Source organism: Geospiza fortis, unplaced genomic scaffold (genome assembly GCF_000277835.1).
Source record: "Geospiza fortis unplaced genomic scaffold, GeoFor_1.0 scaffold61, whole genome shotgun sequence".
Lineage (NCBI taxonomy): Eukaryota > Metazoa > Chordata > Aves > Passeriformes > Thraupidae > Geospiza > Geospiza fortis.
In genome coordinates, this window is record NW_005054430.1 from 1,500,524 (window position 1) to 1,512,769 (window position 12,246).

A 12,246-nucleotide genomic window follows, 5' to 3' on the forward strand; every position below is an offset into this window, starting at 1 on the left:
CCGGGAAGGCGCGGCTGCCCCGGGCTCGCCGCCGGCTTCTCCGAGCCCTGCCCGCGGCGTCCACACCCTCCCGGGGAGCTCTACGCCTTCCCCCGGGTGCCCACACCCTTTCCGGGGCCCCTCCGCCTTGCCCGGGGTGCCCGCTCCGCTCCCCGGGATGCCCGCGGTGCTGCCCGGGGTCCCCGCTCCGCTCCCAGGTGAGCCTGCTCGACTTCCGGAGGGGATCGCGCCACTCCCGGGGGCTGCCAAGCTCCCACGGAGGTGCCCACACTCTCCCTGGGCTGTCCGTGCCATCCCTGAGGTGTTTGCTCCGGTCCCGAAGGTGCTCGTTCCGCTTTCCCGGGATGCCCGCGCTAATCCCCGAGTTGCCCGCGCCGCTCCCTAGGACGCCGGTGCCAATCCCCGGGAGGCCCCCTACCCTTCCCGGGCTACCCACGCTACTCCCTGGGGCACCCAAACTCCCATTTGGGATGCCCACACTGTCCCTGGGGTGGCCATGCCATCCCTAAGATGCTTTCTCTGCTTCCTTGGGTGGTTGCTCTGCTCCCTGGGATGCCCATGCTACTCCTTGGGGGTACCCAAGCATCCACTCGAGGTGCCCAGGCTGCTCTCCAGGGTGTCCATGCCATCCCTGGTGTGTCTGTGCTGCTCCTCGGGGTGTCCATGCCATCCCTGGGGTGTCCCTGCTGCTCCTTGGGGCGTGTATGCCACACCTGGGGTGTCCATGCTGCTCCCTGGGGGTACCCAAGCCCCCACTTGAGGTGCCCAGGCTGCTCCTCAGGATGTCCATGCCACATCTGGGGTGTCCCTGCTGCTCCCTGGGGTATCTGTGCTGCTCCTTGGGGTGTCCATACCACACCTGGGGTGTCCATACCACACCTGGGTGTCCCTGCTGCTCCCTGCATTCCCAAACCTCTCCCTGGGCGCCTCCTGCCCCCCCAGGCTGCAGCCCCGTGTTCCCTGGGTGCTCACCTCGCTCCTGGCACTCCCACACCACCTCCTGCCAGTGTCCAGGGAGGCTGGGGCTGCCCTCCAGGGTCTGTGTGCTGGACCCATGGGAGCTGCATCACTGCGGGATTTCAGCCTGGCTGCGCTCCCTGCGTTTTCCGTGGCACTGGGAGTTGTCCTCAGTGGCTGCTGAGCCTGGAATGGCACATCATTGTCCTGCCTCTCCAAAAGTCCAAAACCCTGGAATCACCGGATCCTGACGGCTGAAAGACACCTTCAAGGTCACTGAGTGTAACAATGAACCCAGCGCTGCCAAGGCCAGCACTGACCCTGTCCCCAGCGTCACATCCACAGGGCCCTCCAGGGATGGGGACTCCACCCCTGCCCTGGGCAGCTCATCCCAATGCTTTACAGCCCTTTCCAGGAAGGAATTTCCCCAAAAATCCCCCCAGTTCCTCCCCTGGCCCAGCCTGAGGCCGTTCCCTCTGCTCCTGTCCCTGTTCCCTGGAGCACAGCCCGACCCCCCCGGCTGTCCCCTCCGGGCAGGGACTTGTGCAGAGCCACAAGGGCCCCTGAGCCTCCTTTGCTCCAGGTCAGCCCCTTCCCAGCTCCCTCAGCCCTCCTGGTTCTCCAGCCCCTTCCCACCTCCCTCAGCCCTCCTGGTTCTCCAGCCCCTTCCCCAGCTCTGTTGCTCTTGGAGCTTTGGGAAAATTCTCATCACAGCTTGGGCCTTGGAACTACGCCTTGGTTCATCTTCCCAGGAGCTCCTGGAAGCAGCAAGACCATTAGGAAATACTTAATTTGCTGATCATGTGGCAGCTGTGAAGGATTCTGTGAAATGAGGCTGGAAAGGAATGCAGAGCTTTGGGACAGCTTCAGTGCTCACTGTTCTCCAAGTTCCTGTGGGCTCCTGAAGCCTTGGAAAATGAATTTATATTTATATATATTTATATTCTGTTATATTTATAACAGAATGACAGAAATGGCCAGGAATGTAAAACTCTTGGGTGACAAAAATAAGCCAGGCACTGGGAAAACATGAGCCCTGAGCCTCAGCAACAAGCTGAAAATAGCCCTCCAAAGTAATTCCTCACTGACCACGGGTCCCAGACACCCCAACAACATTCCAGGCAGCAGTGCTGCCACCAGGATTGTTCTTTGGGGCAAAACCCGTGGGTTTAGGGGGTGTTAGAGAAATGAATAATATTTATTTCTTCTAGTTCACGTGATGGACAATACAGGATGTGCTGCTGCATCCCACCATGGGGACATCCCCACTGAGTATCCTGTTCTCTCCTGCTCAACCGGAAATATTTTTTAATTAAAACGTGGAAGTTTTATCTATTTCCGTGATTTTGGCATTTCTCATGGATTTTTCTTGTATCCGGATTTGTGAAATTCCTCTTTTCTCCACTTTTTTTTTTTGCTCATAGCTTTTAAATTTTGAGCAGGAAAACTCCACCTCTCTGGGCCTTTTCCTGGTCATTTTTTAAGGAGAACAGCCAAGTTTTTCCTGGTGTGGATTCTCCTGTGTCCAGCTGTGGTTGTGCATCTCTGGGAAGCTGTATTTGGACATGGAATGACATCACATGGCAGCATCTCCATGCCTGGCATCATCCTGGCTGTATTCCCTGTTCTCCTTCCCAAAATGCCAGAATGAGCTCATCCTCCACAACTGGCATCATTGGAGGTCACTGGTGGGGAAAGACAAGAAAAAGAGAAGAAAAAAATCCATGGGAATGCAAAATCCATGGATATCAGGCACATTTCAGCCTGGCTGTTTAATCCCAGCAGGATGCAGGGAATCCAGATGGAAATAAGGCAGCTGGAGGTGTTCTCCTGGGACCGTCAGCTCCCGGCACCGCAGCTCCTTTGGGAGGCTGGCCAAGCATGGGATGAGTCTTTGAGCACCTGGGATAATCCATCCATGGGAAATTCCAACTCATTCCTGAGGGATTAAAGCCTAAATCCTGCATCTCCAGCTGATTCCTTCCCTTTTCCCCCTTGGAATGTGTTTGTCTCATCAAACAAGCTGAAATCCACGGATGGTGTGAAACACCGGATGGTGATCCTGGAGAGTGGCGCTGCTGGGATCTTGTTGGAACAACTTGGGCATTTTTTAGAAGAGGAGGAAAAAAAAACCCTCTTTGGAGGGATTGGGATGAGGAGAGGAGGTTTAAAAGCTGGAAGGCATAAACAGAGCTCACAGATCCCAGATTTTCCTGGACATTTTTGGTGTTTCCGGCTGAATTTCCCGCTGTGCTCCCTGCGGAGGCGCAGCTGGCACCGGGAAGGTTTTTCACTGACTAAAGGCACAGTGCCAGGTCTGGAGAGTTGTGACACTGTTGTGAAACATCCTCAGGCAGGCATTTCCTGGTTCCAAGAGCTGCTGATTCCAGAAATTTCACCCACATCTTGAGAGGAGACCAAGAGCTGCTGCGCTCAGCACATGCATGTCCCCACGTCACTCGTGTCCTCTGGCCAGGATCACACCCAGATCCACCTGGGCACTGAAACGGAGCAGATTCCTCCTGGCATGTTCTGGGGATGCACCACAAATTGGGGCAGGAGCTTTTCAGGATGGAGATTTTTATCTCTGGATGCTTTGGGTGCTGCAGGTGCACGTTGTGTTCCTGTCCCCACTGCTGCTGTGCCACTGTCCCCTTCCCATCCTTCTCCCATCCCCACTGTTTCCAGTTCCCCATCCTTCTCCCATCCCCACTGTTTCCAGTTCCCCATTCTGTTCCCATTCCCACGATTTCCAGTTCCCCATTCTGTTCCCATCCCCTCTGTTTCCAGTTCCCCATCCTGCTCCCATCCCCTCTGTTTCTACCATGTTCCCATGCCCACTGTGCTTCCAACACCGTGTTCCCATTCCTACTGTTTCTATCCCCATCCTGCTCCCATCCCCACTGTTCCCATTCCCGCTGTTCCAATCCCCATCCTGCTCCCATCCCCACTGCTCCCATCCCCACTGCTCCCATCCCCATCCTGCTCCCATTCCCGCTGTTCCAATCCCCATCCTGCTCCCATCCCCATCCTGCTCCCATCCCTGCTGCCATCACACTCCTGTCCTTGTCACCGGCACATTCCCATCCCTGTGTGCTCCTGTCCTCCCTGCCATGGCATTCCCATTCCCACTGTTCTTCCATCTCTATTCCATAATGATCCCAGCCCAGCTGTGTGTTCCTCCTGGCTGGACACTGCTCCATCCCAGCTGGACATCATTCCATCCATAGCAGGCACCAATTCAGCCTGGCCATGCCTCATTCCATCCTATCCCTCCTTCCCATCACAGATATCCATCATCCCATCCTATCCCTCCTTCCCATCCCAGATATCCATCATTCCATCCTATCCCTACTTCCCATCTCAGATATCCATCATTCCATCCTATCCCTCCTTCCCATCACAGATATCCATCATTCCATCCTATCCCTCCTTCCCATCTCAGATATCCATCATTCCATCCTATCCCTACCTCCTATCCCAGATATCCATCATTCCATCTTATCCCTACTTCCCATCCCAGATATCCATCATCCCATCCTATCCCTACTTCCCATCATCCCATCCTATCCCTCCATCCCATCCCAGATATCCATCACTCGTTCCTGCTCATCCATCCCATCCCAGATATCAACCATTTCCTCCTGCTCATCCATCCCATCCCAGATATCCACTGCTCCATCCTGCTCATCCATCCCACCCTGGCCATCCGTGGCTCCATCCCAGCTGCATTTTGTGTTATTCCCATTGTACATTTCTCCACCTCTCCGTGCTGCCTCCCACTGGGACAGAGGAGCTTCCAGCAGCCAGGATCATGGATGAGCTGTTCCCACACCACCACAGGGATCCAAGTGATGGCACAGTTTTGGAGCAACCAGGAAATTTTTCCCCTTGCACCAGAAAAGAGGGGAAATTTCATCACCCTGCTACAGAACTGAGCTCATCCTGAGGCTGAAGGGGAAGCAGGAGCTCGTTTGGGGAAAAGCAAAGCCACAACTCAAAATCCATTGTTGTCCCTCTGTCTGGGATACTTGGATTTCAGCTGCCACCTTCCAGAGGGGAAAAACTCCAGGGAAGAGGCTGGAGGACTCAGCAGCAGCTGGAATTTTTCATGTCCAGCTGTGAAATGAGAGGAGAAGGATGGGGGCAGTGACCACAGCTGGAATGCAGCAGCTGGAGGCAGCTGGGGCTGCTGGCCTGGGACAGTCACTGCAAGGGGATGGAATTCCATCAAAATTCCTTGCTGGCTGGAGGAGCTGCTACAAGTGACCACAACCATGCTGGAAGTGGAGTTTTCCCTTTCTGCAGCCTCTGGAGGAGCTGCTGCAAGTGATCCCAAAAATGCTGGGAATATTTTCCCTTTCTCCATCCCCTGTGGCAGGCACGAGGTCCCTTCAGTTTTGCAGGATGGATAAATCCCTATATCCACCCCTAGGCAGGATTTTCTAGCATCATGGAAAGGTTTGGGTTGGAAGGGAATTTCGGGATCACCTCATTCCATGTTCCACCATGGACAGGGACACCTTCCTCTATCCCAGGCTGCTCCAAGCCCTGTCCAACCCGGCCTTGGACACTTCCAGGGATGAGGAGTGGGGAACTGCCCAGCACAGCCAGAGGCTGTCTGATCTCCCTGTTGTGATTCCATGGTTTTTTTCCCATCCCAGTGCACTGCAGCCACCCCAAGGCCGTGGCCAACGCTCACATCGACGCCGGGAATCACACGGAGCTGAACTCCCGCCTGCGCTACTCCTGCAACCCCGGATACAAACGGAAAGCTGGGACCTCCAGCCTCATCCAGTGCATCCTCTGGAACGGCTCCGAGCCCCGCTGGACCGACCCCACGCTCCGGTGCATCCGTAAGTCCTCAGGGGAAGCTGGGACACCTCCAGAACCAGAGGATGGAAGATGGGAAGAAATGCGAGCACCACCCAAGTTCTGTTTCTTCCAAAAGAATCAGATATGGGGGGAAAATTATGGAGAGGAATTTAATCAGTGGAATTCCTAATGGATAATGGCTTGGGAAAACAAAAGTTTAGGGCCTCATGTCCTTCAGTGCTACCTGGGGAGGAAGTTAAAACCTGGGAGAGGAATTTATTGTTGAGGATGGAAGGCCAGGAGGAATGTGGAATTTATAAACCACAAAGAGCCTTTGAATAAACCAGAGGTGCCCAATGTGGGAAAACATAATTAGAAGGCTGAAAATAGGAATTAATTAGGATAATTTAAAAGGGACAAATTATTAAACAGTAGAAGACAGAATGGTAATTAATGACTTGAAGGCAGTGAGCATTAATTCATTGTTTTGCTAAAATATAAAAATTGTTAAAATTTTACAAGGAACACCCATGTTTTGGAATTTGTGGAATTTCCCCCAGACCTCAATGTTGGATAATGTAATTTTGACTCTCTAACTTACCAAACCACTTGGAGAGTTCATTTCCCAGCTGATGGTGTCTCCCTGTTGTGTTTTCCCAAAGGAGATCCGGCTCTTTCCAGGGAAAGCCCCGGCGCGGCGAGCACAACCCAGAGGGGTGAGGAACAGGATTGGGATGGGGTTTGGAGCTGCCATGGCCATGGCAATGCCACAGCTCCCAGGGTGTGGGAACCACAACATTCCCGTGCTGGGATCAGATCCACCCCACGAGGTGAAATCCCAACGTTCTGTGGCTGCTGGATGAGGGCAGGGAAATAACGGCGCCGCCTTTGGATTTTGGGAATTTAAACATTTCCCACCGTTTTCCCAGCAGGAACCACCAGTGCCAGCCCGAATTCCAGCCCCTCTCCAGCTTCCAGTCAGTCACCTGTGCCACCAGCACCTGATGGATCCAGGCCACCAGAGATGGTTCCAACACTGGACACATCCGCGCTGGGAGAGGGGACAACCCCGCTGCCCATCGCACCCACGGATTATGCCGCAGGTTGGGCCGATTCCCAAGGGAATACCAACCTCCCCTGGGGCCTTTTCATCCACAAAGGCTCTTTTGCTTTTCCAATGGAACTTTTCCTTCTCTCCGACCCCCTTTTTAGTGAGGCTCCTCCCAGCATCCACCCCTTCCCTACCTTTGCAGCTCAAAATTTCCTTTTCTCTCCTCTTTTCCAGTTTCCATCCAGTCCGTGGCCTCTTCTGTTGGTAAGCTGGGAAAAAACAAGTCTTTGGGAAACAGGGGCTTATTTCAATTTTTTTAAGTTTAAAATCCCTTCTGGGGGCTGTGGGAGATTTATTCCATGGCCAATGGGAATGCCACTGAGTGGGGGAAGGATTCAGCACCCAAATTTCTTCCTGGAAAGAATTCCCAATTCCATCCCTCCAGGGGTGGGGAGGGATCTTGTGATGGTGTCTGGAGTGGTTTTGGCTCCTCATGGAGCTATTTTGGTGGAATTCCTCAGCCATGGGTTGGGAGATGCTCCTCATCCCGAGTGTCCATCCCACAGGACTCCTGGTGCTGCTGGCCATCGGAATTGCGGCCGTCTGCTGCTGGAGGAGGAGGAGGAGGAAGTAAGTGCCAAACCCCAGGAATGAGTTTTCCAAAGCTTCTGTGCCTTCCAAAGAAAAGCCGTGGAATGTCACTGATGCTCCTCTTCCCCCCACAGAGGCACCAGGCAGGGCTACGCGGTGACGGAGATGGACATTCCCATGGAGGGAATTCCCTCCGACAACGAGGAGCTGCCGCCTCCTGTCATTGTCCCCACGGGCTGAGCACCCACCCTGGGGACACTGGGCACACCCACCATGCCGAGGGATGCCGGAGGATGGAATTCTGGATGCTTCCCTGAGGGGTGGCAGAGCACACGGAGCAGCCAGGCTGCTCTTCCCAGCCTGAACAGGGATGATTCCCATGGATGATCCTAAAGGTGGGTGGGTGTCCTGCACTGGGAGCTGGGATTTGGGGGAATTGGCCCTGGGGATGCTGCTGGTGGGCAGGGAGAGGGTTGGGATGGGGTTTGGGATGAAGTTGAGCTGCCCTGCCCCAGGTAATTCCCATTCCCTGTCCAGCAGCATGGATAGAGTTGGATTAGCTGGATACATCCATTCCTGGCTTTGCCCCAAATCCCAGAAAATGAATGGAGAGAGACCCAGCCAAGATTTCCCCCACATCCTCATCCATTTCCTGCCTTTGTCCCCACATCAAGAAAACGAACTGAAAGGGACCCAGCCAAGCATTTCCCCACATCCTCATCCCTTTCCTGGCTTTGTCCACAAATTGCCCCAAATCCTCGAAATCAGATGGAGAGCACCCAGCCAAGCATTTCCCCACATCCTCAGCTTTGTCCCCAAATCAAGAAAAGTGAAAGATTTTGGCACCATTTTGGTTCATCTTGGGTGCAGCCCTGGCTTTGTCCTGCTCTCTGTTTCCAGTTCCCCAATCCCTTTCCCGGCTTTGTCCCCAAATCCCAGAAAATGGATGCAGAGGGACCCAGCCAAGCATTTCCCCACGTCCTCATCCTTTTCCCAGCTTTGTCCCCAAATCCCAGGAATGAGACTGAGAGAGAACCAGCCGAGCATTTCCCCACGTCCTCATCCTTTTCCCAGCTTTGTCCCCAAATCAAGAAAATGAATGGAGAGAGAACCAGCCGAGCATTTCCCCATATCCTCATCCCTTTCCTGCTCTCTTGCAGCCACTGAGCCAGAGCCAAAGGTGTTGGGACCGTCCCAGCTCAGAGCTCAGGGATCCTTTGGAAGCGCTCCCAGCCCTGATCCCAGCTCTGGATCCCGATCCCCAGCGGCTCAGGAGGAATCCCGGCTTGAGCAGTCTCTCTACAGACACCATCAAGGACCAAATAACACAATTTAGGGAATATTTTCCTTTGTGTGTTTTCCCTTTATCCATCAGAACGTTTTATCCATTTGTTTCCTTATCCAGGTTTTATCCGCTTCTTGTTTCCTTATCCAGGTTTTATCCACTTCTTGTTTCCTTACACTATGGAAAAGGCAGCTCTTTATTTTTATGTATAAATAAATATATTTTATATTAAAAATAACAGAGCAGTGGGTTCTTTAACTGGATGGGAAGGACTGGATTGGGATGAATCCATCCCCACAGCACCATGGACATTCCCATCGGACACCACGGAAATGAAGGGTTCAATCCCATCCTCTGGAGCTGCCAGGTCTCAGAAAGCTTGGGAAGCTGCAGGGATCCAACAGCTGAAATTCCATGGCTTTTCCTGGCTGCTCTTGTCCTGTTTGTGCCTCTGATCTGGGATGTGTGCCAGGCACTGGGCACATCCCTGTTCCCAGGGAGAAGGAGAGGCTGGGAGGGAGGGAGCACTGCAGGTGCCTGATCCACTGCCTGCTCCAGGCTTTGTGCTTCCATCCACATCCAAGGGTTTGGGAATGCATTCCTGGAGGCAGCTTTGAAAGTGAAAGGAGAGGGAGGGAAGCAGCTCCATGAATGGAGCAAACCAGGATGTCTGAGATTCCTGCAGCAGGCACAGCCCACGGCTCCAGGACAGATTCCTTAGACCACTTTCAGTTTTGATTTCCAGGCCCAGGCTCTGGAATTGTGGCACAAGGCACAGAGTGTGATCCACCTGAGCATTCCTGGGAAATAAAGGGTATTTAAGGGCAGGCAGGAGACACAAAGGAAGTGTTAAGGCTTTTCTTGGCTACACACATTTAATTTTAGGATTGGAAATCCCTCTCCAGTTTGTCCCTGAGTTTGGCTGGAACCAATCCAAAGGATTTTTTCTGCTGCCGCCTCATTTCTTCCTTCCTGGTTGGCTGCAGGGAGAAGGGAAAGAATCCAGGGAAACCCCTCGGCTGCAAGGATGGAAAATTAATTAACTGAGGGAGATTAATGATTTCCTCCCATGGCTGGACAGGAATAGTTCATTTTAAAGAAATTAACTTTCTTTGGATACTTTCCAGTGTTGTGTTTCCTCTTTTTCCAGTGGGTCAGAGGGATTTCCAGGAATGATGAGATATTCAAGTTTGGACACTGGTGACAGGGGGAAGAGAGGGAATGTTCCAGAATGAACCCTGCTGTCTGATCCATTCCTAAAGTGCAGATTCCTCTGGATATCCCATTCCCAGCTCCTGGAGGATGAGGCAGGGCTGGCAGAAAGGCATCACATGGTCCCCAGGGAGCCTGGAAGTCCCTCTGGAGCTGGGAACATCCTGCTCCAACATCTGCCTGATTCTGGAGCTGGGCTGAAATCCTGTCCAACATCCACCTGGAATGTGGAGCTGGGCTGAAATCCTGCTCTGATATCCACTTGATTCTGGAGCTGGGCTGAAATCCTGTCCAACATCCACCTGATTTTGAAGCTGGGCTGGAATCCTGTCCAACATCCACCTGGAATGTGGAGCTGGGCTGAAATCCTGTCCAACATCCACTTGATTTTGAAGCTGGGCTGAAATCCTGTCCAACATCCACCTGGAATGTGAAGCTGGGCTGAAATCCTGTCCAACATCCACTTGATTTTGAAGCTGGGCTGAAATCCTGTCCAACATCCACCTGGAATGTGAAGCTGGGCTGAAATCCTGTCCAACATCCACCTGGAATTGGGAGCTGGGCTGAAATCCTGCTCTGATATCCACTTGATTTTGGAGCTGGAATGTGCCAAGAGGATTTGTCCCACATCCAGGATAGCTCTGGGAAGCTGGAGGGCTTTGTTAGAGCTGGATGGGCTCCTACTGGATCGTTGGGACAGAGGTGAGTGGTGTCAGGGAGCCGAAGAACAGCCAGGTGCAAGCCTGGCAAAGGAATCCCCCTGGATCCTGGCTGCTGTCGCTCTGTGGGAGGAAAAGAGGAGATTTCAGGGAAGAGGAAGCTGCAGGAACACAACCTTGGCTTCCCAGCTCTGCCACAATCCAGGGAAGGGAGCCATGATGTGCCCAAAGCAAGGAAATCCCACACAGAATCGCGGAATGGTTGGAAAAGATCTTTAAGGATATCAAATCCAACTACTCCAAGGTGAACTGATGCCCTGTGAATGTGAGCTAGAGCAGAGGCTGGGCAGAGCTCCAGAATGAAGCAGGGATTTATGAAAGGATCTCCTCCATGGATGCACCTTGGGCAGCACCAGAGCCCAGCCAGGGCTGCACCCAAGATGAACCAAAATGGCCCCAAAATGCACGAGCGCTCCCGGGGTCTCTCCCTGGGATCAGTTCTGCTCCATTTGCACCTTGCAGTTCATTGTCCCATCCCAGCTTTAGCCCCTGCAGTCCCACCCTGCTTGTTTTTCTCTCTCCAGCCCACGGGGTTTGTGCTCCTGGGCTGAGATTTGGGTCATTTGTCCTTGGTGCCCAGCTGGAGCAGGAATTGTTTTGTCTCCCTGCTCTGTGCACAGAGCTCACCATCCCATAATATGAAGCCCAGACACTAAAGCAGCACAGAATGTGTAAATAGCAAAGCCAAACCTGAGGCATGACACCCCCGTCCCCAAGTGCCACATGCACAGGGCTCTGGAACCCCTCCAGCAATGGGAATTCCAGCCCTGCCTCGGGCAGCCCACTGCCGTCACTGCAAACCCTTTCCAGGAGGGAATTGTCCCCAGTGGACAAGGATTGTCCCCAGTTGTCCCCAGTGGACAAGGATTGCCCCCAATTGTCCCCAATGGACAAGGATTGTCCCCAGTTGTCCCCAGTGCACAGGATGCAGCTGGGACCAAAGCCAGACCTGGCCCCAAAGGTTGGATTGTCCCTGGGCCAGGGCTGCTGGGCCAGCCCCACCTGGATGTTCCATGGGCTCCAAGGGGCACACGTGGGATCTGACACAGCAAAACCCCAGACCTGGACCCACCTGAGGTCTCAGATGGGATCTCTGGGATGCAGTGGATTTGTGGGAAGTGCAACATGACCGGGAATTACCCTTGGAATTCACTGCTGGTTGTGAGCACAAGGAAATGGATGGGGAGCTGAGATCCCTGCTCAGAACAGGGACTGGAATGGCTCAGGAAGGCTCCCAAATCCCAGGGAAGGGACGTACGTGAGTCAACGGGAGCTTCTTCACCACCAGCCCAGAGGTGACTTCCAGGGATTTTGTACATCCTGGCACACAACAAGCAACAGGAGCTCCATCCTTGTCCTTCCCAGCCTCACTGAGCAGCTCCACCCGGAGGAAACGCTCCTAGGAAACACGGAAAAAAGGGAATTTCACCCCTCAGAGGCAGCTGAGGGAAGCTGAACCTTGCTCCATAATTATTTTAGCCCCTAAGGAAGAGACTTGGAACACAATGGGATTTAAAGAAGGAACAAAACCCCAAATTCCTGGTGGAGAAAAATCTCCAGCAGAAGCCAATGGCAGGAAGGAGATGAAGGAAGGAAACGAAGGGGGGAAAAGGAAA

General features: G+C 53.4%; 2 protein-coding genes across 3 annotated transcripts in view; one reads left to right on the forward strand and one right to left on the reverse strand.

Annotated features, from left to right (window-relative positions):
- Nucleotides 1-157: 157 nt before the first annotated feature.
- Nucleotides 158-8,782, forward strand: LOC115948559 (interleukin-15 receptor subunit alpha-like). Its single transcript, XM_031061896.1, has 8 exons — nucleotides 158-197; nucleotides 5,622-5,813; nucleotides 6,435-6,488; nucleotides 6,705-6,875; nucleotides 7,058-7,087; nucleotides 7,390-7,453; nucleotides 7,549-7,809; nucleotides 8,575-8,782. Exons 1-7 carry the CDS (start codon nucleotides 158-160, stop codon nucleotides 7,652-7,654), a joined length of 657 nt encoding a protein of 218 aa, XP_030917756.1. The 3' UTR covers nucleotides 7,655-7,809; nucleotides 8,575-8,782.
- A 95-nt stretch (nucleotides 8,783-8,877) lies between these two features.
- The window catches only part of FBH1 (F-box DNA helicase 1), a 35,805-nt gene continuing 32,436 nt past the window's right edge, over nucleotides 8,878-12,246 (reverse strand). Inside the window, exons 18-20 of one of the 2 annotated variants that reach the window (XR_004082371.1) lie at nucleotides 11,889-12,029; nucleotides 10,457-10,693; nucleotides 8,878-10,334 (exon numbers count right to left, since the gene is read on the reverse strand). Coding sequence is in view for 1 of the 2 variants with exons in the window: in XM_031061887.1 (XP_030917747.1) it covers nucleotides 10,592-10,693; nucleotides 11,889-12,029 (243 nt within the window). In the remaining variant the exon portion in view is untranslated. Of the gene's footprint in view, nucleotides 10,694-11,888; nucleotides 12,030-12,246 lie in introns of both variants that reach the window. The other variant, XM_031061887.1, reaches the window with a different exon arrangement.